The sequence below is a fragment of the Galeopterus variegatus genome, unplaced genomic scaffold (genome assembly GCF_000696425.1).
Source record: "Galeopterus variegatus unplaced genomic scaffold, G_variegatus-3.0.2 Scaffold192, whole genome shotgun sequence".
NCBI classification, from domain to species: Eukaryota; Metazoa; Chordata; class Mammalia; order Dermoptera; family Cynocephalidae; genus Galeopterus; species Galeopterus variegatus.
Genome location: NW_007726303.1, coordinates 766951 through 794296, shown reverse-complemented (window position 1 = coordinate 794296; position 27346 = coordinate 766951). Strand labels below are relative to the sequence as shown.

At 33.4% G+C, this 27346-nt stretch overlaps 1 protein-coding gene and 1 pseudogene across 1 annotated transcript in view; both read left to right on the top strand.

Annotated features, from left to right (window-relative positions):
- STXBP5L (syntaxin binding protein 5-like) overlaps window positions 1–27346 on the top strand; it is a gene marked incomplete at its 5' end in the record, with an annotated part of 166822 nt that overhangs the window by 86729 nt on the left and 52747 nt on the right. The window contains 2 exons of the mRNA XM_008564944.1: window positions 6659–6724; window positions 15980–16072. Of these exons, the coding sequence (XP_008563166.1) occupies window positions 6659–6724; window positions 15980–16072 (159 nt within the window). The remainder of the gene's footprint in view (window positions 1–6658; window positions 6725–15979; window positions 16073–27346) is intronic.
- LOC103583601 lies at window positions 25688–26849 on the top strand (annotated as a pseudogene).

The following is a 27346-nucleotide window of genomic DNA, read 5'->3' as shown; positions in this document are numbered from 1 at the left end:
TGAAGGAACATCAAAGTCTTCACAATGTAGAGGAAATAAATTTTGCTAAAGTAGTCTAGCCAAGTCACTAAACAAATAAACAATAAAGGACAACAACAAAAACTGAGGGGGAGGGGAATTAGTAATCAGGTCTACAATTGCTACAGTACATTGCCTAAAATGTCCAGTTCTCAACAAGGTATTCTAAGACATGCAAAGAAACAGGAGAGTTTGACCCATTGACAGGAAAACACGGAGGCAACAGAATTTGCCTGTGTGAGGGCTCAGATGTTGGTTTTATCAGACCAAGACCTCACAGCAGCTGTTATGTTTAAAGAACTAAAAGGCACCATGCTTAAAGAAGTAAGGGAAGCTACACTGACAGTGTCTCATCAAACAGAGACTATTAATAAAGAGATAAAACTTATAAAAAGAACTAAATAGAAATTCTGGAGTTGAAAATTACAATAAGTGAAAGAAAAAATGCACTGGTAGGACTCAACAGTAGATTTGAACTGGGAGAATTAAGAACCAGTGAACTTGAAACTTAATTGGTAGAGACTTTGCATTCTGAAGAACAGAGAGAAAAAATATGAAGAAAAATGAACAAAGCATCAGAGAAATGTGGGACATGATCGGGTGCACCAACATGCACATAATAGGATTACCAGAAGGGGAGGAGAGAGAAAGAAAAGTAGAAAAATATTTGAAGAGATAATGACTAAAAACTTCCCAAGTTTAATGAAAAGCATTAATCTGTACGTTCAGGATGCTCAATGAATGGAAAGAAAGGTAAATGCAAAAATATCCATGACCAGAAGCATTATGGTAAATATTCTGAAAGGCAAAAACAAAGAGAAGATTTTGAAAATAAGAGAAAAATGACTTGTCACATGCAAAGGAACTTTAGTAACATTAACAGCTCATCAGAAATGATGATGGCCAGAAGGCAGTGGGATGACATATTCAAAGTGGTCAAAGGAAAAAACTGTCAACCAATAATCTTACATCCAGCAAAAGTAACTTTCAAAAATGCAGGTAAAATAGACATTCCCAGATAAACAAAAACAGAGAATGTGTTGCTAGCAGAGCCCCCTTACAGGAAATACTAGAGGAAGTTTTTCAGACTGAAAGAAAATGACCCCAGATGGTAATTTGCATCTACAGAAAGAAACAAAGAGCACTGTTAAGGTAATTTTGGAATTAGAAAAGAAAGTATAAATGCATATTTTTTCTCAAGTGATTTTAAAAGCATTTATAAAATAACATATATATAATTGTAATTTGGGGTCAATACAGAAATGAAATATATTTGTCAATACAGTACAAAGGAGATGGGTGGGAACAAAGTTGTATTTGAGTAAGCAGATGATACCAGATGGTAAATCAGAAGGTTAATAAACATATTCTATAAATATATGCTTGCTTTCTTTTCTTCCTTCAGCTTTTATAAAAGCCATAAAATTATGTAAAGTAATAATTATAATAATGTTTTGTTGGGTTTTGTATTAATCCATTTCTGTTGTTTATTACAGAATACCTGAAACTGGGTAATGTACAAAGAAATAGAATTTATTTTTTACAGTTTGGAGGCTGGGAAGTCCAAAGTCCAGGGGATGTACCTGGTGAGGGCCTCATTGGGGGGTGGTGACTCTTCACAGCAGCACAGGGTATCAAATGGCGAGAATGGCAGGGGCAAGAGAGAGCTAAATTAATCACTCACTCTCCTTGTAAAGCCATCAGAACCATGCCATTTACTCCATGAGTGGATAAATCCTTTCACAAGGGCACAGTTCTCACAATCTAATCACCTCTTAAAGGCTCCACCTTTCAATTACCATAATAGGATTTCCCACCTTCTTAACTTGTCAAATTAGGGATAAAGTTTCTAATACATTAAACTTTGGCAGACACATTCAACTCATATCAGGTTTATAGCATATATAGATGTAATATGTATACCAATAACTTCACATAAGAGAGAATATAGCTATTGAAAAGTAACATTTCTATATCTCACTGGAATTAAGTTAGTATACATGTGAAGTAGATTCTGATAAGATGTATATAGTGAGTCCTAGAGCAACCACTAAAAATACTCCAAAATACATAGTAAAACATTTATTAAAGGAATTAAAATGTTACACAGGAAGTATTTATATTATGTCAAACAAAGCAGTAAAGAAGGGACTAGAGGAACAAAAAAGACATGACACATGTAGAAAATCAAAAGGAAAATGACAGGTGTAATGCAACTATATCAATAACATTAAATGGGGATGGATTAAACAATTAATCAAAAGACATAGATGTGATGTTATTTTTTTAAAATTAAGATTCAACTGTATGCTGTAGACACACTTTAGATTGAAAGATACAAACAAGTTGAAAGGAAAAAATGGAAAAAGATCATGCAAACAGCAACCATAAGAAAGGTAGAGTTTCCACTGATCTTTCTAGATGTTCTGTTCATTATTGAATGTGAGCTGTCAAAGTATCCAACTAGTATTGCAGAACTGTCTATAAAAAAAAAGAAAGAAAGAAAGCTAGAGTTCCTATACTAGTATTAGAAAAAAATAGATTTTAAAGCAAAAAAAAAGTTACTAGAAATAAAGGACATTGTATAATGATAAATGTATCAATTGATCAAGAAGATTTAACAGTTATAAACATATATACACCTAATAATAGAGTTACAAAATACATGATGCAATACCTGATAGAACAGAAGGGAGAAATAGACAATTCAACAATAACTGTTGAAAATTTCAACATCCCACTTTCAATAATGAATGCAATAACTAGGCAGAAGATAGAAAAGGAAATAGAAGACTTGAAAAATGCCATGTACAAGACCTGTATATACTGAAGTCTGCAAAATATTGCAGAAAGAAGCTTTTTAAAATTCATTTACATGGAGGTGAATATCATGTTTATGGATTGCAAGACTCAAGTTTTTAAAAAAATGTTTATTATACCAAATTTATATATTTATCACAATCCAATAAAAGTCTAGCATATCTTTTGTAGTAATTGACAAAGTCATTCTAAAATTTATACGGAAATGCAAAGTATCTAAAGTAACTAAAACACTGGAAAAGAAGAACAAAGTTGGAGGATTTTCTACCTGATTTCAAGCTGTACTATAAAACTATATTAATTATTATAGTGTGGTATTTGAAAAAGATGAGTAAACCAATGATTATAGAATAGGGAGTATAGAAACAGAACCACACATGTATGGTCAATTTATTTTTAACAAAGCATCAATAAAAGTTAATGAAGAAAGGAAAGTCTTTTTAACAAATAATGGTGGAACAACTAGGCAAACATATGTGGGGAAAAATAGACCTTAATCCCTATCTCATGCCATAACCAAAAATTACCTTGAGATGAATTATAGATCTGAAAATGAAAACTAAAAATTGCAAAGCTTCTAGAAGAAAACAAAGAATAATATCTTCATGCTCCTGGGGTTGGCAATGATTAGTTCGACAGGAATCAAAAAGAAATCCCACTTAAAAAAAAAAAAAAAGAAAAATTGTCCTTCAATTAAATGAAATTTCTGCTCATCAAAAGACACCGTTAAAAAAATGAAAGATAAATCACATACTGGATGAAAATATTCACAGTACCTACTTCTGACTTTTACCTAAAAAATATAAAGAATTCCTACCACTACATAACAAAAAGACAAGCAATCATACAGAAAAAATTAGCCAAACACATGAATAGGAACGTCACAAACAAAGACATATTATTAGCCAATAAGCATATTAAAATGTTCCAACTGTCAGTAGTTATCAGGGAAATTTAAAATAAAATCATAATAAGATACTACTATAACTAGAAGGGCTAAGATTTTAAAAGACTGATAATACCTAGTGTTGGTGAGGATATTGAGTAACCAGAATTCCCATAGTTGCTGGTGATAATGCAATATGTATAGCTCCTGTCATACCATAGTGGAGAGATTATGCAATATTTTATAGCTAAATAGAAAAAAACTAAAGACTTTTACACAAATTTATTAGTGTTATTTAGTATACAAAAGACTGGAAAACCTACATGTTTCACATGTTAAAGTATGATATGTCCTTATAATGATGGGATGAAATTCTAATGAAATGGGGGAATTATTTATGAAATAATATTATATAGAAAAATCAGAATATGAAACTGTCTTTATGAGACTAAAAATACTTATGGGAGAAAGAAAATAAGCCAAAATTATGGGTGAAATTATGTAGTTTTTACCCCCTCCCCCTCCCTTCTCTGTATTTCCAAGTCTTCTACAGGGATGAAGCATCACTGCAATTTTTGAATAATGATTTTTTTTTTTTTGACCGGTAAGGGGATTGCAACCCTTGGCTTGGTGTTGCCCATACCACGCTCAGCCAGTGAGCACACCGGCCATCCCTATATAGGATCCAAACCCAGGGCCTCAGCACTACCAGTGCCGCACTCTCCTGAGTGAGCCATGGGGCCAGCCCGAATAATGATTGTTTTGAATAATTATACAGATTGAATGATGATGACTATACAAATATTTAGTTTAGTGTTTGGACACATTGTAAATTGACATATAGCAATAGTTTTACTATTATATTATTAGGTCCACGTTGAGCAAGAAAGCAGGTGAATTTAGAAGGAACTAGGGAAAACAACAGATCGAATAGACAGTACAGAAATAGAAAATGTGGTATTTTCCAGATATGTGAAGCTTAGCTCTTTGATCACTGAATTGTTTATTTTAAATTTTTGATGAAATTCTAACATATACTTCATACTTTCTTACCTATTAAAATATAGTGACCACATCCCAACTCTCCTAGCTCATAGCTGTGTAACATTGCAGAATTCATGTAATAGCCTCTCTGCATCTGTTTTCTTATCTATTCAATGGGGGGGTAATAATATAACCTATCGTATTATTGTTTGGTGTAAAAGAGATAATTTAGATAAAGTACTTAGCAAAGTATTAGCTATAAAATAATAAATATTAGTTGCTATTATTACTGTTACTACAAATACCATGAGCACATTAGGCATTTTATAAATTCTATTGACTGACTCAACTTATAGTGATGTCCTCAAAGTCTTTCTAAGATCTGTAAAACACCAACCCTCTATTAAATATTTTCAGATCACTCAGTAGTCATTATAGTTCCTCTCTGCCTACTCCTTGTCTGTTGTTCCAAGTTCCCTTTCTTAATGTTTCTTGTTCTAGTAGCATTCTCCCCTTTACTACCTGCTGCTTCTAATTTGCAGTCAGATAGCAAAGCCTGTTTAAGTCAGTAAATTTTCAAGGAGTGCCTGGGGTAGTTCCATAGCAACTCTGTAGATTAACATTTATTGCTTACTTAGTGATAAACTTTTTCCTATCCAATTTGTATCTCTAGGGGTAAGACTGTGTTCAAGACAGTTTAGTTTGATGATTGTCTATTTCCAGATTAATAATAATACTTATATCAGAAAATATTATAGGTATATTATGGTTAAAAATTTAAAGACTGAATAAGCATTAAGTTAAATGTCTTGAAAACTTTCAGTGATGTAAGAAATAGAGCAAACAATAAGCCTTGCCCTGCAGTTGGCGCTCAAAACTCTATGAGCATTTGAAATGATATAGTGCCAAATAATATAGTATTGAAAATCTGTACTGTGGAGATCTGGATTCTATTCAAACTCTGTCATTGACTTAGTTCTGTGAGCTTGAGTAAATAGCATAAAATCTTTGAACTTACAGTTTCTCATCTATGAAACAAATGTTAGGCTAGGTTATTATAATGTGGCCTTTTCAGTTCCAAAATCCTATGAGTTTTTGAAACTATAGCAAATTTATTGGTACAAACTGTATAAAGAAGAGAGTGATGGGAAAGAATATGAGCAAAGATGATTTTGGTCATCAACAACAGCTCTCAAATGTTTCTGGGCAGGGGGACTTACATTAAAGTAGAGATTTATTTACAAAGGAAAAAGTATGTGAGACTTTCCAACAAGGATAGGAAAACCACAATGAAGGAGATTTTACAAATTCCATAGGAATACAGACTGGCAGGTAGTGAAAATTATAAAATGTTTATTAATCTATTGTGACTGTCCTTGTACTTGTCAAGAAAGTGACAGAAAAGAAAGTAAGAAATATTAAAAATAAGAAAGTATAGTGCTTGTTATAAGATGGAATTTGATACCATTGAACAAATCACTTGATAATGCACAATACTGCATTTTTACAAATAAATTAAAATTTTTAAATTTGCAGCATCTCTAAACATCTTCTAAAAGGTAATAACCATTTCTCCTGAAAGTAGAAGATCTGACTAACTCTTTATAAAAACCCTTCTAGTTCTTATTACTCTTGGTCTATTTTCAGATGAAATTGGGTCATTTATTAAAGCATCTATTTCAAACGAAAATAATTTTTAAAAAGGGATTTTATATCTTTCAACCATCCATGTTTAATTACCCTTTGTGTGTCAGTCAGTTATTGCTTCTTATCTTTTTCCGTATCACTTGTTTAAACAAATTTTCAGAATAATTGACATAACATGGCCATGGGAAAGTAGTTTTCACAGGGGGAAAAAGCCTATTTAAACATAAAGGAACTAAGAAATAGGACCACGTATGAAGTGCTAGCAATATTAATCTCATTTTTTTTTTGTCATTATATTTTCAGGTTTAACTGAGCTGAATGACAATCCAGTTCCTCCAGAACTTGAGCGCTGCAAATCTCCCACTTCAGGTAAACATGAACGGTATTTTTCAGGCTTCTGGTAATTCACTGCAGTAATCTATTGCTTTATTTTCATAATTCTTAAAATGTGAAGTTAATAATTTTAGTAATTAGGTACAACTCAGTTTCTGAAATTTCAAAAATCAAATAGAAATAAATGTCTTTAAAAATATTTTTGGCCTGGGCCAGCCTGGTGGCACACTGGAGAGTGCGCCGCTTGGGAGTGCAGAGGCGCTCCCACCGAGGGTTCAGATCCCATGTGGAGACCGGTTCCCGCTCACTGGCTGAGCAAGGTGCGGGCGCGGCACCGAGGGTTGCGATCCCGTTACCGGTCAGTAAAAAAAGACAAAAAGGAAAAATATATATATATATATTTTTGGCCCAAAATAAAATTAAGATCAGAGGTATGAGCACAATACTTTTAAATACATTTTAAAGGAGGGTTATTTTGCACATACCTTAATAAAAAGTAGCAGATAAAAATTGGTAATATTACACAGAAACTTTGTCATCTTATGGCTAGAACTGAATTAGTAGGAAGTATATACTATAGGTACAGGAGCAAATTATACCATTCCTCTGGACCGCAATTTGGAAACCTGTATATTCACTGACAAAGAAAGAAAAATGATAGTATAATATGGCGTAAAGTAAAACATCAAGATAAAATATGAGCCCATTAAAACATATAAAAAATGTGATAAAGATTTCTAGGGATAAGTCTTTAAGTCATGTATGAATCTTTGGGTAGTGAGATTATGGGTGGTTTACCTGGTTTTTTAAAAAATTTTTATTTATCTGTTTATTCTGATTTTTCTATAATGAATATATAGTAAAATGTAAGTTTTTAAGCACCAAAAATATTAGGCATATCTTTGATACTGAACTATAGATCTATTTTTACAGACTAGCAAAAATTGTAATTCCTTTTTATTTACATTATTTTTTATTTGAATTTCAAACAAGTTTATAAAAATTTAATAATGTTTTTATAAAGCAATGAATTTGGACTTTTAGAAATTAAGAATTGCAACGTTTCTTCAATTTACTTTATCTCTTAAAAGTTGTTAGTATTTTATCATTGTTCTTTGAGAATCTAGGCTATATAGAATCTAGTTCCGTATAAATTTTTCTTTTAATCATATCTTTCTAATTCTTATTTTATGGTTTTATTTTAAAGATTGTCTCATACATTTACCCTTTCTTTTGCATTCTCATTGGCACCATCCTAATTTAGGTATTTATTATTTCCACATACCTAGATAGAGTATCACCTAGAGTAGGTGTCTCTACTTTCCATCTCTCTCTTTTACAATTCATTCTGCATGTCGTGTTGCAAAATCAATCTCCTTAAAATATTACTTTAATCATATTTTCCCATAGTCAGAAATCCTATATTGAATTTACATAATAACCTAACCTGACTTTAAATTCTCATTCATAATCTTAATTTGAATAGTAATACATTTATATGGTTCAAACATCAAAAAGAAATTGAACAAAACTCTGTTTCCATCCTCCTAAAAAAATAAACATTATTGTTTCTTTTTATCCTTTCAGATAATTTGTATTTGTAAACAAACCAAAACATTTTCTTTTTTGCTTCCCATTTTATGCACTTTACTATATTGTGCTTGTTTCACTTTACAGTGTATCCTGTCTTTTTATTTTATTACATTTTTTAAAATTGTTGTATGATTATTGAATTTCATGCATGTACTGTAATTTATTTAAGCAGTTTACCTGTTAAAGGACATTTAGTTTGCTACCAAACTTCTGGTCTTACAAACAATGCTACAGTGACTAACCTTGGTATGTACCTGATTTTACATGTGTAAGTATATCGATGGGATAAATTCCTAAAATTGGAGTTGCTGGGTCAAAGAGTATGCCTGTCTCATTTTTACAGTTACTCCCAAATAACTCTTTTTAAGATTTGCAACAGTTTTCTCTCTTAGCAATAGCATGTAAACACTGTTTATCAAGTTTGTTTATTTTTCCAAGTCTAATAAGTAAAAAGGATATGTCAGTGTTGTTACAATTTACCTTTCACATATTATAAATGATGTCAAATACCTTTTCAAACGTTTAAGAGCTCCCTAAATTTTTTTTCTGTGAACCATCTATGCATATACTTTACCCATTTTCTATAGGATCATTTGTACTTTTATATCAATTTGTAGGACTTCATAGATTAAGATTATCCCTTTGTGACATGAGATCCAAATATTTTTCTCAATTCAACTTTTAACTTTCCTTGTGGTATCTCTTCTTTTAATCAGCTTTTTATAATCAGACATTGATCTTTTTTACCAAGGCTCTTCTTTCTTTATGCCCAACAGTTTAAATACTATTGGGATTATCTATTCTTTAAAGTTTTGGTAAAATCCCCTTTTCAAATTATTTACCCTTTATAATTTCTTATTTTGCATATTTGTAGTTTCTCTTTAAAGCATTATAGAAATTTTGCAACATATGCAAAAGTTGGGATTCTATTTTTCTTTAATTGGGCTAACAGTTGATCTGTTTTATTTTTTTATTTAGCCCCAAACAATAGGTTTTACTTTTTTGCTTTTTTTTTTTTTTTTTTGCTTAATTTCTGCTTTTATCTTTATTAGTTACTTCCTCTGCTTTCCTTTTTTTTTTTTTTCTTAATTTTTGCTTTTTTTTTTTTTAGCCCCAAACAATAGGTTTTTCTTTTTTGTTTTTTTTTTTTTTTTTTTTTTTTTTTTTTTTGCTTAATTTCTGCTTTTATCTTTATTAGTTACTTCCTCTGCTTTCCTTTATTTTATGTTTCTCATTTAAACTTTTTGGTGGTGTATGCTTAATTCATTTATATTTATTATTTCTTACATGTTGATGTAAGTATTCAATGCTCAATTTCCCTTTGAATTCTGCATTAAATGTATCACATAGTTTTCCATAAATTGGGATATCATTAGCATTAATTTCTATATAGTAGGAAATTTGTTCACATTTCTTTAACCCAAGAGTTATTTAGAAAATTCTAAAGGTAGCATTGAGTAGCTCTAACTGTTACTTTGTTATGTTATTTAAGCCTTTCATGTCCTTACTTATATTTCGATTACTTTACCCGCCAAGGGTGGAGAATGGGTGAATCAAAATATTGTACTATTAATGTGTTTCTGTCTCTTTTTCTTTGTATCTGTTGTGTTTTTATTTTTTAAGAATATTCATGCTGTCTTATTTTATGTGTAGGTATTCAGAAAGTATATCCACATTTTAAAGTACAACCTTTGCCATTAGTCACCATTGTTTGTTTCATTAAAAAAAAAAAAAAAGGGCTCTTCACCTGAATTCCACCTTGTTTACTATTAATACCACAACTCTTGCCTTTTTAATTTGGAACATTTTTGTATACCCTGACCTCTTTTTGGGTAAATTTTTTTTTATTGAGGTATAATATTCAAACCTCAAAGTGTATAAGTATTAAGGGTTCAGCCTGATTAGTTTTCAAAAATGGATATACCTAGTAAACAACCAGATCAAGAACTAGAACATTATTAGATCCCCAGAAGCCTCCCTTATGCACCTCTCAAACACTAACCCCCACAAATGTACCTACTATTCTGACTTTTACCACCATAGGTTATTAGTTTAGTGGGTTTTATTGCCATCAATTAGTTTTGTGGGATTCTCATATAAATGGAATTAAACAATACTTATTTTTTTTCTTATGTTGCTCAACATTTTATATATTATACTTATCTGTAGAGCTCTTTATCCTGTTCGTAACAATAGTTGTAAAGCTACATGACCATGCCAGTTGTCCAGCTACTTTTACCTGCCAACTACACCAATTGTCACACTCAGGCTAATGTCGGACATCTAATCCTGTCGACATCGCCAATTGTAGAACTCTTAATCCTGTTCATGACGCCAGTTGTAAAGCTAGGGCTGGGCCTGGTGCTCACAGACCCCTTGAGCCCATGTCCAGACTGGGTCACAAACCCTTCACACACCAGGCTGGGCCCCTAGACCCCTTACACTCAGGTCTATGAGCTAGGCAACTGGCAAACAGGTCCTTGGAAGCTGTAGGTTGGAAAGCATGGCTGCTTGCAGCAGTAGCCGCCCACAGGCAGACACCCGCCCACCTGCTTCACCAAAACTCTCTAAAGAACACAAGAATAGCAACAAAACTAAAAAGATATATTGGCGTACATATGCACTAACTCCACATACACACATACACACAATTTGCCTACAAAAGATGTGCTGAACCACACCCAACTGGACCCGAGGCGAGGGCCCTGACCAAACTATTCTATTTTTCCAACATCATCTATGTTGCTATATGATTTTTATTGCTGTGGAATATTTCACTAAATATATATACCTTAATTTATTTATGTAGTTTATTGTTGCTGAACATTTAGGTTTTCAGTTGGGAGCTATTATAAATAAAGATGATATGACTGATCTTGTACATTTTTTAATGCAAATATAAATGCATTTCTGTTGTATGTGTATCTGGGAGTAGAATTTTTGGGTCATAGGGTATGCATATGTTCAGCTTTAGTATAAACTATCAATGAGTTTTCTAAAGTGGTTGCACCAATTTTACTTCCACTAACAGTGTATGAGCGTTTCATTTGTTCCACACACTTGCCAATGTTTAATGTTTTTTTTCCAATTTTATTATTCCAAATTGTATGTAGTAATATGTTATTATGGAATTAAATTGCATATCCCTGATGTCTAATAATTTTAATGAGTTTTTTATGTTTATTGACTATTTTAATATCCTCTCTTATAAGATATTTAGGTCTTTTGGTCATGTTATTGGGTTGTCAACTTTTTATACTGATTTCTTATTTACAGAAAGTGTGTGTATGTGTGTGTGTGTGTGTGTGTGTGTGTGTGTGTGTGTGCTGGATAGAAGTTTTTGATGGATTATATATAGTGCGAAATATCTTCTCCCACTCTGTAGCTTGCCTTTCATGCTCTTAATAAAATAAGTTTTTAATGCCACTGTAATTCAATTTACAAATCTTTTTTTTACTGTTCCTGCTTTATGTGTTTTGTTTAAAGAAAATCTTTGTCCACCCCAAGATCATGAAGATATTTTTTTCATATTATCTTCTAGAAGCCTTATTATTTTACCTTTCACATTTAAGTTGAAGTTTCATTTGGAATTTATTTCTGTGTATAAGGTGAGAGAGGAGTCAAGTTTCATTTATACCATTCAGGAACAAGCACCATTTAGGGAGAAATAATCATTTCCCCCACTGCACTAAACTGGTATTTTTACCACAAAATAGTAGACTTTACCGTGTGTGTGTGTGTGTGTGTGTGTGAGAGTGTGTGTGTGTGTGTGTGAGTGTGTGTGTGTGTGTGTGTGTGTGTGTGTGTGTTTAGAGACTCTCTATTCTAATCCGCTGGCACATTTATCTATCATTTATCCAAAACCACACTGTTTTAATTGCTGTTGCTTTTTGGTATTGCTATCTGATAGTGTAAGTTCTCCAATTTTGTTTTTTGTGGTCTTTTTCAAGATTGTTATAGCTATTCCAGGTGTTGTGTGCTTCCACATAACTTTTAGGAAGAATTTGTCAGTTCACACACAAACATGCTTAGATTTTTATTGCAGTTCATTGGATCTATAGATCAATTGAGCAAAATTAACATATTCAACAATATTCAATTTTTTCTTTGGTGTCTCTCCAATTATGTGTGTCTTCTTTCTCTCAGTAATATTTTTAGTTTTCTTTGTAGAGTTCTTGCACATCTTTAAGTTCATTCCTTTGTATTTGATTTTTTTCCTGTTACTGTAAATGTTAGTCTTTATTTCTTTTTCTAATTGTCTGTGACTAGTTTGTAAATTCTTTTGGATTATCTACATATAAAATTACATCCCCGATGAAAATGACAGTTCTATTTCTTCTGTCTAAAGAAGGAAATTGGCTAGGACCTCCAGTACAATGTTTAATAGATGTGGTGTCAGCAGACATCTTCTTATTCCCAGTCCCAGGCATAAGGCTTTCAATATTTCATAATTAATTATGATAATTGTCATAAGTTTTTGGTAGATATCCTGCTTTTAGCCCTCTACCTATGATGTTTTTCTTCTTTTATTAATGTTAGAGCAGATCTGGGAACAACCACGCATTTTTTTTTTGACAAGGCTGACTCAGAGGACTTTGCATGCAATCAAGTAGATTGCTTCAAAGCAGGACAGCTTTGCCTATTTTTGTATTAAATTATGTGGGGCAGAAATAATGGACTATGATAAGAGTCATTTATCACTTCAATACCTTATCTGATACCTGTTTACTGGGAAGATCCCACTCTTCTTTCATAGCAACTTTAAATTATAAGGAATCATAATTGAAGAATGAGATTTTTTTTATAACACCTTTGTAATTGTTAAATGTTATATTTGTTAAAATATGTGAAATTTATCTTACTGGGGAAAGTGCCAACAGAGTTTACTTTATCTTAATTAAGAATATTGGAAATGATAGCTCCTGATTCCATTCATTTCCCACAAAAAGAACAATAATTAATTGTGTTATACTAGAAAGTCTTTTTAAGCCCACAAAGTAAAATGTAGCAACACATGTACCTAAAACTGCATTCTGCAATCTCTTGATATTGTTGTAGGAATTGTTGCCATTGAATCTAGATCATTGGGAAATGTATGATAAGGGTAAATGCAGACTTTTTAGCCCAATCTCATAAAACTAAAACATAACTATGAAGAAAACATATTTAAGAATTTAACAGTAGAGTTTACAAAACTCATAAAACTTATTGTCTCTAGAGGTAGGGAAGAATGAAAATATAAACAATTAAAATGTTTAGGTAACATTGGCAGAATCAACATATGTAATTATAGAAAACTAGAATATTTGTAATGCAGTCTAACTTTTGAGAAATTAAGAAAAGCAGCCATGCCCTCCTAATAAAAGTCTCCGTGTTGTTGCTTTAATGGTGGCTGGCCGGTATGGGGATCCAAAGGGGATTTGAACACTTAACCTTCGTGTTTTCAACACTGTGCTCTAACCAACTGAGCTAACAAGCCAGCCTGAAATAGTCCATGAGGTCTTATTAATAATGGCAATTGTTATGTTTGTATATGGGTATACCTTTCTTTTAAAAAAAAAAAACGTATACATAGCATTTAAGGGGCCAATACTATTCTTGTCTTCTCTCTCTTCCTTTTTATTCACCCTAGTGCAGTTGTTCTCAAACTTAAGCCTATATCAGAATCAAGTGAAGCAGATGAAGAATTTGTTAAAACACAGATTTTTGAATGATGTATAGCCAGAGATTTTAATTCAATAGGTCTGCAATAGAGCCTGAGGTTTTTCATTTCTAGCAAGTTTCCAGCTAATAATAATGCTTCTGGTCTCTGGACCACCTGAGAACCGTTGCCCTATGAAACATTTTGAAAATATATTTTTTAGTATTTACCTCCCCTACTGATTTCTATTTGAGAATCTCAGACTCTTGCCCTTTTAGATATGCTAAAAACAGATGAAAACATTGATGCAAATGTCTCTGAATAGGAAAGTTTGGGAATTAGGGAAGTCAGGAACCAGCAATCATTTTATAATCTGATTTCCTATGTGGATCTCAAACTCCCTTATACCGCAATGAACTACAGGTAAAGGACAGTGAAGTTCAGTCTATTAAGTATTTCCTTGAGGATAATCAAAGAGACAGAGTACAGATTGGGAGCTGAAAAAATCTAATGAACCAACCAGAAAGCTGATGTTCTCAGAGTAATATAATGCTTTCATATTACTTATTCACTCAACTAGTCAGCAAATAATTTTCAGTTTCTACAGTTAAACATTATGCTATCCACTGCAGATAAATGAATGAACAAAATAAACATACTCCATCACAAATAGAACTTACAGTCTATCTTCAGAAACAAACATTAAACTAACAGTTATGCAAAGTTTTAGTACTTTTTCTAAGCTGTGTAAACCTTTTTCACTCACCAGGTAAGACTGTGCAATTTGTATACTTCACAAACTTACCTCCCAAGAGGGTAAGTAGTGCTAACATTCAGCCCTAGCTCCACTTACCTTGCACAGAACGGCAATATCCTAAAGAAAATAGCCACTGTCTCTTTGTACAAAAAGTTGAAAACTCACCAAGACTTCACCCTAGTTCTGTGTCTTTCCAGAAGGTGTATATTTTTCTAGTATGTCTTACTTGAAGGTGTGCCTTTTTTCCTAATCCTCTGTTCAGATGAGCATCTTTTTCTAGGCTAGCATCAGGTCCTGATACTGCTGCTACCATATCCATCCACCCTCATAATTTTCACTGTCTACAATCCACAATAGACTTATTATGGTACCAAGTTCAAGTAAAGGCTAGAGTGATGGAAATATTTATCTTTTTTTTTTTTTTTCCTTTTTGTCTTTTTTTTACTAACTGGCAACGGGATTGCAACCCTCGGTGTTGCACCCGCCCTGCACTCAGCCAGTGAGCGGGAACCGGTCTCCACATGGGATCCGAACCCTCAGCGGGAGCGCTGCCACACTCCCAAGCGGCGCACTCTCCAGTGCGCCACCGGGCCGGCCCAGAAATATTTATCTTTATTAAAATATCACAGAGGTTAGTGTCACAAAATATTGGGCCGGCCCGGTGGCGCACTGGATAGTGCGCCGCTTGGGAAGCGCGGCGGTGCTCCCGTCCGAGGGTTCGGGTCCCACGTGTAGACCGGTTCCCGCTCACTGGCTGAGCGAGGCGCGGGAGCAACACCGAGGCTTGCGATCCCGTTGCCGGTCCCCGGTCCGGTACGGGGGCAACACTGAGGGTTGCGATCCGTTGCCGGACACGGAAAAAAAGACAAAAAAAAAAATATATATTAACAAAGAAGTGCTCAACTCTGTTGTTCTCAGTGCTAGGATAGAGCTAGTTCTTATAGCCTAGTTTGAATGTTCCTTTTGGGTAATACTATGTGCCTACAAACCCACTACATTAACAAAGAAGTGCTCAACTCTGTTGTTCTCAGTGCTAGGATAGAGCTGGTTCTTATAGCCTAGTTTGAATGTTCCTTTTGGGTAATACTATGTGCCTACAAACCCACTACATCCTTCAAAAACTTTCTTTTTCCCTCTGAACAGTCCTCTGTTGTGGAAGTTCCGATCTTTATTTCAGATAAAGGTACAAAATAGAGACCATTCCAAATAGTTATTACAAAATTCACCTTTAAGGTAAAAAATTTTGGTTCTCTTGGACTAAGAAATTACATGCCAACAGTTTTGTATTCCCTTCCTTTAGGACTTGCTACCAGAACTCCTGAGGCAGCACCAGGCTTTTATAGGAATGAAATACCAGCTGTGAGACAGAGGAATCAAGTACATCACTTGCCAGGTGAAGGTGAAAATCTCTTTTATGAACAAACAAGTTATTCATATCTCCACAATTTTCTAGACTTTTCAATTTGTCTCAAAACTTTACTCTCACTTGTGCTGAAAACACATGTCCTTCATGGTGAGTGAAAACAAATTTCCTTGAAGCAATTGTGAAAACCAGAGACACTTCAGTAGTCAAGGAAGATAATGATAATTGTTACCCATAATTTTACAAATAGTAGTTTGTTTTTTTCTTATGTAATACGACACTAGCAGGATATGCCTTTTTCTGATTAGAAAACTAAATCTCAGAATATTCGAGTGAATAGAGATGAAATTTAAAGTTAGCTATTTGTGGTTGGAGAACCTAAGCTTTTCCCCTAGTGTTTATTAATTAAATGAGAAAAATCAATATGAGATACATTTCTGGGAAAGAAAAAAAAAAAAACTGGAAAAAGGCAACAAAGTTTAGCAGCATGTAGGCCTTTCAGGGCTCCACCATGGCGTGGTGACTCCAAAATGCTTCTGTTTTGTTTTTGCTTTTTTAATTTTGCCTATATATGAGGATTCTTCAAAAGGTTAATGGAGCTGGCCAGTTAGCTCAGTTGGTTAAAGTGTGGTGCTGATAAAACCAAGGCCAAGGGTTAAATCCTCATACTGGCCAGATATCAAAAAAAAATTTTTTTTCTTTTTATAAAAAGCCTCATGGAAAGATTTTTATTATCTTTCAACTCTATTTTTCCACAGACTTTTTGAAGTACCCTTATACAAACCAAATGTTTTTGTCCTATCTCAGTTTCTGGCTTAGAGAAGATAGAGACAAATGAAATTTGTTACTATATTCAAACCAGTCGGTTAATCAATAAATAGATAAATTCATAGGTAAATAAACTTTACAAACATTTTAATCTAAACAACTTTTATGTTTTTTTTATTTTTTTTTCCTTTTTGTCTTTTTTACTGACCAGCAATGGGATCGCAACCCTCGGTGTTGCGCCCACACCACGCTCAACCAGTGGGCGGGAACCGGTCTCCACATGGGATCTGAACCCTCGGCGGGAGCGCCGCCACGCTCCCAAGCGGCGCACTCTCCAGTGCGCCACTGGGCCGGCCCAACAACTTTTATTTTAATTTAATGGTAGATTTATTTATTTTAGAGAAGATATCTAGACCACACAGGTGGTACCTTCTATATCAGGAAGATGGTGTCGATTAGTGGAAAGGACATAGTTTTGGAGTCAGAGAAATTTTCATTTTAACCTGTCACTTCCTAACATTATAACTAGCAAATTTCTTAACTTTAATTGTATGCTAGTGTCCAGAATATATATGTTCAATAATATTTAATAGTGGTTATTTTAAAAGCAGGTGTGAACATTTATGGCCTAAAGAGACTGAGTCTGGTCCCCAGTCATTCTGAACATCCAAATATTAGTTATAGCTTATCCATAACAAAGTAGAAATTCTTCACTAGAAATCAAAAAGTAAATCCAGTTGTTTCAAATTCAGAAACAACTAATTAAAAGCTTTGAATTAGAAACTTCTAACCTATCTCTTTATACTATTTCTCATTAAAGTAGTAGCCATATTCAGACTTTGATTCGGGGTTTAATCTATTCCTAAAATTTTAATTCAGATGTAGAACCAAGGATCTGACTGAGACTTACTTGAAGCCAGTACAACATCCTTCTGATGAACCAGGCTGCACATTTGTTGTCTTTGAACTGAATTAGGATATAGCAAAAAGGCACAAGAGTATACAGGTGATTAAAGGAGATGATACAATCAAGACACATGAAACCTCCTTTGCAAAACCATATTCTAATGCTAGAATTTCTATTCATATTTAGGGCTGAGCATATGACCTCATTGTCACATAAACTAGGGTAAGCCACCAGACTGATTATTACCCTGCCTCATTACTATAATTGAACCTAAATTTGGGAGGCGTGAATCTAAGAGTAGGGATGAATAGTTTTGCAAAGATTTATAATAAGGTGCTGTTGTCGGGCTTTGCCATCATCTGATCTTTAGGCCTGAATTTATAGATAAATACTATTATGTATTTTGCCATCAGCCAGTCCTTCACTCACTTGTATCATCTTTGGTCTCTCATGCCACTCTACTTAATAATTTCTAGGTAAGTCAAAAGTTGATAGATGTGATTAGGTAAGTGACTAACCCTATCTGTGGGGATGCTTTTCTTTGAAATTTTTTTTTTTTTTTTTGTCTTTTTCCGTGTCCGGCAATGGATTGCAACCCTCAGTGTTGCCCCCGTACCGGACCGGGGACCGGCAAACGGGATTGCAGCCCTCGGTGTTGCTCCCGCGCCTCGCTCAGCCAGTGAGCGGGAACCGGTCTGTATGTGGGATCCGAACCCTCGGGCGGGAGCGCCACCACGCTTCCCAAGCGGCGCACTTATCCAGTGCGCCACCAGGCCGGCCCCTTTCTTTGAATTTTTTAAGTCAGATTTATTGAGGTATAATTTACATAGAAGAAAATTCACCTTTTTCAGTTTATAATTCTATGAATTTTCTTTCCTTTGTTTTTAATTTGGTTTCTATTTTCAAAAAGTATGCCACAGCATACAAGAAGAATTTACTAGTAACAAGAAGAATTTACTGACAATTTACCCAGGATCTAACAGGACTAGGGTCATAAGAAATCAAACAATTGTAAGTCTAACAGTTGCTGCTGCAGTGTTCCCTGATCCCATCTGGATTACCTGTGGTACTATTTGCTGTACTATTTTCTATGAGCTCAACAGGCAATGTTTCAAGGCGTGAAGAATTAAAGAGACCATTCTATGTGAGGATGGACAATGTGATTTAAGGAGTTTTTTTTTTTTTTTTTTTTTTCTTGTCTGGGGGGTTTTTTTGTGTGACAGGTCGGTGCAAGGATTGAACCCTGGATTTTGGTGTTAACAGCACCATGCTCTAACCTACTGAATTAAGGAGATTTTTATAGAGAATAAGCTTATTATGAATCAAGTGTGTAATATCGCTCTTGAAAAAACAGTGGAATCTTAGGAAGTACTTTGTGCAGAGCAAAGTAACAGTACTATATACAATCAAGGGCTTTATCAAGTGTGCTATGTTTAATCACAGACACTAGATTTTAAACAGTGCATGTTGCTCAGATAAATCATTTTTGACATAGAATACCATAGAATGACAATCTTTTTTCGCTAACTGAAGTTTAATAATGAAAATAATAGTTAACGTTGAGTGCTTGCCATATACGACACACGCTAAGTGCTTTTACACATATTCCCTTACTTAATCCTAAAAAGATACTTGTGAAGGAGGAACTATTATTATCACCATTTCACAGAAGAAGGGAAACATAAATATTTCTGAGATTAAGACATTTTGTGTTCTTAAAAACTGGACTTCCCTTCATCAAATGCCAGGAAACCTACCCTGGAGAAAAGCAAGAGTTTGTATGGAGCTGTAAAGAGGGAAAGTAAGGTATCTAGCCTCTTCTAAGAGGGCACTACTACCCTTGTAACTGCCACCTTATATTCCTCATCAGAAATTGGAAGATCAAAGATAGATATAATGAAAAATTTTAATACTCAAAAAAGACCCCCCCCAGAAGAACCTGTTAACCTGAAAAAAAATCTAATCATAATCACATTGAAAGGCCCACAGAAGTGATATCTATATTTAAAAATAAGACAGAAACAATTTAAAAGATAGTTTAAGAAATAAATCCTTACATAATAATGTATTAGTTCCTGTTAAGAAATTAAATGAAAAATTATTTTAAATAAGTGGACCTTCTCAGTCCATCTAAATTATGAATCAGTTTATAAAATATACTTATTAGCAACCTCTTCTGAAGCACAATTATTGCGTATGTTTATTTAGTTTGCCATATTTTGATGTAAATAACATCTTTTTGTTTGTGGTGCTCATTCTAAACCCAAATTATTAAAATCTGATTAGACTTCCTCTTAATCTTATTTTTTAATGTCTTTTCATAGACAACTGCTTGTTATTATTTTATAATTGTGATGATACTTATGTTCTCTTTTATTCATAGACAACTGCCTGTTATTATTTTATAATTGCGATGATACTTATGTTCTCTTTTATTCATAGACAACTGCCTGTTATTATTTTATAATAGAGATAATATTTATGTTTTCTTTTATAAGTAGTTTAGCTTGGCAAATTGTAGTCAGGAAACTACAAACTGTGTAACAAATCCACCTTGCCACCTATTTTGGTATGACTTGTAAATTAAGAATGGGTTTTAAATTTTTACTTATCTCTCAAAAGACAAGTACTATTCCGTGACACATGAAGAGTATATTTGGGTTTGTATTCATATTTAGTTTTATAAAATCTATCATAAACGTGTTATAAATCATTTTTGAGCTGAAACATCAGAGATCATATCAATAATGTTATTTGACAGATAAGAAAATTAAGCTGCAGATTGACAAAGGGATTTTTCCAAAGTGAAATAACTGGGTAGTAGTAACAATTCAGAAATTTGTGAGATGTTTTCTGGTTTTAAATTTAATATTCTTTCTACTGTATCATTCTGCATCTTTATTTTTAAATAACTTTCCTGGTTGTAAGGAAAATCACTCATTAAAGGTTATAAATTAATTGGTAGTCTGAGTCTTAATAAAGTATTAATTGACAGAAAAGATTTCTAACATAATTTTCCCTAATGCATTTTTTCCTGTAGAAACACACATTCCAGTTAAATATTTTATGAGGTGCCCAATGTAAAATTTTTATTAACAGATAAATACTGAGGGGGACATCTTTTAATAAGTTGTAGGAATATTCTTGGTTTATGCAAACATTTTCTAGTTGATTTATAATAATATAATTCAGTTTATTATCAAATATTTTGTATTTTCAAGATTTTATCTACCTAATTCAACATCATAGTATTCAATGTTGATGTCATCATTTCCTCTACCATAGGCATAGTAAGGTTTCCTTGCCTACATCATATATAATAGAATTTTCTTCTTTCTACTTAAAAAAAAAAAGTTGACAGGGTTGATCAGTGTCTACCCTTTCCATTGTTATTTGTGATGTGATCTTATACATTTGTTGCAATATCTCTTTACCAATTATATTTGTCTGAAATTAATTTTTGGTTCTTTTCAAACTAAATAAGAAATAACTTCTCACACCACATGTGAAAGTATGTAAAGATACACTTTATTTACTGTAAGAATAATTGCTTTTCTCATGTTTCTGTTTGCATATTAAATATTTACTACTGAATTACAACAAATATTGGAACAATATTTCTGTTTCCATACATGCTCACTAAATGTAATGTTCATCAGGATTTTAATAATTATACTATAAATCATACTGTTTCCCCACATTCCTCTTTAATTTTATATAATTAACAACTGCCTTTTTCCTTTTTCTGTTGTTTCAGTTAAAGGATCAAGAAAGTTAAGTCTGCCAACAGATCTTAAGGCTGATCTTGGTACGGTAGGCAAAAGCCAACAATTTTAAGTTTTCTTACATTCATTTGGCTGAACATTTTTACCAACCAATCCATGAATAACACAAGTTTCCTAGATGACAGTGTTTGATAGCTTTCCAAAAAGACTTTCTTAAAAATCAACATACAGTTCTGTTGGCAGCATTCAACATTTTGTTTGTTAACAATCATTTTACAAAATTATGTTTTATAAATCATTACACACCAAGGTATGTAATGTTGTTTGTTTTCTTTTTATCATGAAAACCCATACAGTTCTGTTGGCAGCATTCAACATTTTGTTTGTTAACAATCATTTTACAAAATTTTTTTTTATAAATCATTACACACCAAGGTATGTAATGTTGTTTGTTTTCTTTTTATCATGAAAACATTTTAAAACATTGAATAGTCATACATATAGAGCCTTTGTGACTATAATCATATAAACGAGCTTGGTTTTGTCGAGTAATTTCCCCTATTTTGTGTATTAGTATCATTTAGAATTAATCCTGTTTAACAAAAAATAAAACAAAAAGAAAAGTCGGATACATAAAGGAATGGAACTCTGGCCATTTTTTAATTTTAAGGAAGTTATAGTAAATTTGATTCACTTTTAGTTTATTTTTTATGGTGGTCACAGGCGTTTTCATATGTCTAACTCTGAAATAAAGTAAGGCTTTATTAAGTAGGCCTTCATAAATTTTTCTTTAACAAGTTTTGTCTGCTTGTTCCAGCATGGTTTCTTGTTTGTTTGTCTTTTTGTTTTTATTTTTAGAAATCCCTTGACTTGGTGGTGTCAACACCACGCTCTCCAAAGTGAGCTAACTGGACATCCCTATATAGGGGTCCAAACCCACAGCCTTGGTGTTATCAGCAGCACACTCTCCCAAGTGAGCCATGGGCCAGCCCTGGATTACCTTTATTTTTGTTTCCTTTACTCTGACTTAAAACCATAATGTTAAATCCTACTAATATCATGGTTAAAATAACAAAAAAACAATAATTTGTCTTTGCATTATTCTTCAGAGTTTACAAAATAATTTCATGTTATTTTACTTGATTTTCTTAGTAACTCTTTAAGGTTACTGTTACTATTCCCAATCTTTTTTTTTTTTTTTCTTTTTTCCAGAGCAGAAGCTGAAGTTATGTTGTTAATAAATGGTAGAGTTGAGATTTGAACATAGGCCATAGAACATGGTGTCCAAATTTTATGGAGCATATTCACATACCTCATCTTATTGTGTCTAAATTAAATAACTGTTATAACACATATAATTTATAGCATTTAATATCTAATTATATATAATCCTATATGAATTTGATTAAATGAGATAATTATATATTATTAAATGCAAAGCACTAATATATTAGTTATTGCCATTAGTTCAATATTAATATTAAAGAAACTGTTATGAAGTTAATTAGTATTTTACAAGTGTTATTGATGTCACAGGAAGAACCAACATTATAGTTCCATTTATTGACCTTCTACTACGTGTCAGGCAATATGCCATATGATTTGTACATATTATCTGAGATAAGGTAGATGGTATTATTCCCACTTTACAAATGAATAAATTAAAGCTATTAAAAAACCAAACTTGCTTAAGTCATATAATTACTAGCAAAACTAAAATTTAAATCAAGTCTATATGATTACAAAGCTTATAATCTTATAATCACCTGTCACTTTTTTTTTTTTTTTAAAGATGACCGGTAAGAGGATCTTACCCCTTGACTTGGTGTTGTCAGCACCACTCTCTCCGAAGTGAGCAAACCGGCCATCCCTATATGAGATCCGAACCCGTGGCCTTGGTGTTATCAACACCACACTCTCCCGAGTGAGCCACGGGCTGGCCCATCACCTGTCACTTTGTATAGCATGTACTGTGACAAATGTCAGATAAAAACTATTAAAAGAGTAATAACACTTTTCTTTAGAAAAACATGCATTCACGGTGTTTATTCACATAATTTCTGCATATGATCATTTCTTTTCTAGAACATTGAAAAAATAAATAAAAGAATATTGCGAGCCCACTTCTATATTTATTAGAAGTAGCAAAGAGAACTTGTAGTTATAATTCTAATCTGGAGGTCAGTTAGGCATGTTGTTATTAATAAACATCTTCAATATATCTATAAATGTGAATCTGTCAAAGTCTCCAACTCTCTTCTCACAATTGCCTCATTCTACTTTTATTCATATTTTAAGAAAAGATGGATTATGAAAATTTAGATATATAAAGGGTAAAATAGTCAACTGTGTATCACTTTCATGAAGGATTTTTTTGCACTTAAAAGGATTCACATTGATTATTAAATTTCTGTTTCTAAAAATGTTGTCAATGTAATTTTATTTTTAAAACTCATTTCATTTCCCACAAATTCACAGAATAAAATCATAAGGCTTCTGAAAGAAGATAAATGTCTTTCTATGTAAACTCTTTCTGTGTAAAATATACCCTGGGTTGCTTATAACATGTTTTAGGAAGATTATTTTCTAGTAATCTATAATTTATTAGTGAAGGAGGAAGAAATTTAGGAAGGTGTTGCAGTAGACCTAATGAGGGCCTAATTAGAATAACAACAATGAAAATTAAAAGGAGTGAAGGATTTGCCATGAGCGACTTTACAGTTGATTGGATTGGGAGCAGTGGTGGAACAGGACTGGTAAGGCATAGGAAATAATGGCTACAGAGAGTTGACAGTAGCTCTCATAAAGAATAGCTGGCTTGAAAGGGAAGGAAAATGAGTTTGAGTTGCTAAATATCCATGTTTAATATTAAACAGAAATGTAGGGCAAGATTGCAGGGGGATCTCAAGCCCACAAGATTCATCTATATAAAGGTATTAGTGACTACGTATACAAACTGTACTGAAAACAAAGGAAAAAAGACATGTTGTACAGCTTTGGATACTAATATAACTTCTTGTTACAGCAATCCTTAACTGGAGCAACAGTATAACACTAGGAGTAAAATAATAGTAATAGCAGTATAAACCTCATACTGTGCATACTTACCCATTTAGAACCCTTCAGTAGTTAGCATTTTTTGAAATAATTGCAAGACTCATAGGAAATTGCCTTATAATTAACATTTTTACATTTAGTGAAAAACTTTCTCGTTTTCTGATTTTTAACAAAAATACAAACATTTATTCATTTCTAATAAATAGGATTTTGAATTAAAAAACCAAAAAATAAATTAATAACATTCAATAAAATTCAAGCCTCGAATGTATGTAATCTATAGTCTGGCACATTACCTTATGAATATATTGTGGTATATGCATAATAGAATACTATAAATGAATCATAAGTCCCCATAAGCCTTTAAAAAAAAAAAGTATTACAGGATGATCTTCAGCCAACAAAAAGATGCATGGAGAGGTCGTCAAAGGACAAGTAATGATTATTTAATTCATTTAATTGTAGAACTAAAGTTAAATAATTCTGATAAATATTATTAAAAAATAGAATGTAAACTTAAAGTCCATAACAATATAAATACGATAGTGTAATTTTAAAATAAAGATATAGGAGGTAAAGAGGAGGTTAAGGTAGCCAACAAAAGAGTTAATAATTCTATAACTAAATTTGGTGGTAAATTGGGGGTGAGTTGAGAACAAAGAAAAGTTGAAGGAAGAGGAATTATACTAATTTCACTTTTCATAAGGGGAAATCAATTGGTAGTATACATAGATGATAATTTAAGAACTACGGTATTAGTACTATATCTTCAAGGTAACCACTAGAAAAGAAAAAATACCCCAAACCTTAAAAATTATCCAAAGGAGTATATACAAAAAGTATATACAAAAGAAAATAAGAAAATACAGAAAGCATGAAAAAAAAAAGTATAACCTGCAATAAAAGTGGCAGAAATGGGGGCCGGCCCGGTGGTGCACTGGATAGTGCGCCGCTTGGGAAGCGCAGCGGCGCTCCCGCCCGAGGGTTCGGATCCCACATGCAGACCAGTTACCGCTCACTGGCTGAGCGAGGCGCGGGAGCAACGCCGAGGGTGGCGATCCCGTTGCCGGTCCCCGGTCCGGTACGGGGGCAACACTGAGGGTTGCGATCCGTTGCCGGACACGGAAAAAGACAAAAAGACAAAAATAAATAAATAAATAAAAGTGGCAGAAATGGCAGTGTCTGTTCATGTCAACTGACCAGAGTCTTCAAATTCTCCGCTCTAAGCCTGTCTGGAGTACCCCAATCCCAGCTTTCTACCCTTTGAAAGCCCCAAGAATTTTGTCTCAGTAACAATATTTTCTAGAACTAATCACTTGTCAGGCCTGGAACATGGGTCATACCCAGATTGTCCTTGGCTCCAATAATCACAAAGCCTACATCTATAAGAATGGGAGACAGTGGGTGAAACCTCATGAACTCCAGTAGCACAATGAACACACCACAGGTATTGGCTGGGCTCCCAGCTGTGACCACATCATCATTTGCAGGAGTCAGAAAGATGGTGCCTAGAAGCTAAACCTGGTGATTCTGAGAATTAATCAGGCAACTACTTTTGTGAAGTGGTCCCCCCTAGAGAACATAATTGCTGCGGGTAGTGGAGCATGATTCATTTGTTTGATACTTGAGTATGAAAATGACAGGTGGGTAAGCAAGCTACTTAAAAAGCCAATTTATTCCATGGTCCTCAGTTTGGATTGGCATCCCAATGATGTTTTGCTGCCAGCAGGATCATGTGACTTCAAATGCAGTGTTTCTATGTACATTTAAAAAATGGTAAAAAGCCAACCAGTATGCCATGGGGCAGCAAGATGCCTTTTGATTAGGTGATGTCAGAGTTTTGTGGCACTGAAGACTGAGTTCCAGGTTCGGCTTCTCTGCCAGTGGAAGCTCTCTAGCCTGGGCCGGCCATGACAACACCATGTTCATTGCTGATGCCTCAAACAGCATGCAGATTTTAACTCTAAAAAGGGTTCCTATTATTCCTGACTGTATCATTTGTCTCAGACAACAGAATTGTTGTAGCTACTGGCCATGACTGCTGCTGAATGCTCTTTAACTGCAGTGGTGGTGAATATTTGACCTTAGTCTCTAAACTAGACATTCCAAAACAGAGCATCTATCACATGTCAGCCAAGAAACATTTCCATGACATAGACAAGAGGGCCACTAAGGACAGCAATACAGCATTGGAGAAGCTGCACCAGAATAGCGTCATTCAAGTATCTATATATTAAGTGAACAAGCAAGATTATCACAAATTTTGCATGATAGGAATTGGTGGAGCCATGAGACAACTTGGGATTTCAAGCCCTTAGAGTCTTAAATCCAGGGCCTTCAAGTAATATGAAGCAGAGTGAAGTCTGTGATCTAGCATGACAAACTGCAATTGACTGCAGCTCTATTATTTACATGATGGTGAGGAAAGCCAGCCACAAAGAAACAGTGAAAATACATATTATGCAAATATTATTTGTGTGTTTTGTTTGAATGTAATTGATGAAAGTGTTGGATTTTAAAAGAAGTCTTTTTCAAAAATTGTATTTATTTATTTGTTGGTTTGTTTTTGCTGTTTCATTCCATTCTTGACCAAAACTTCTTCTTAAGCAGTTTATTATGGAAAATTATCACACCAACTTAAAGGTGAAGGGAGTGTTAAACTATCTCCTAGAAAATTAAGTAAAAATGTGAAGTGTGTTTTCAAAAATGACAAAACATGAAATGTCTCTTTCATATTAATAAATATAAGTAAAATAATTCAGTTTTTATAAGAAAAACAGCTGTCTACATGTATCACAAAACAAAACCCAACAAGAGAAATATCTAAAGAAAAGTGATTTAAACGTT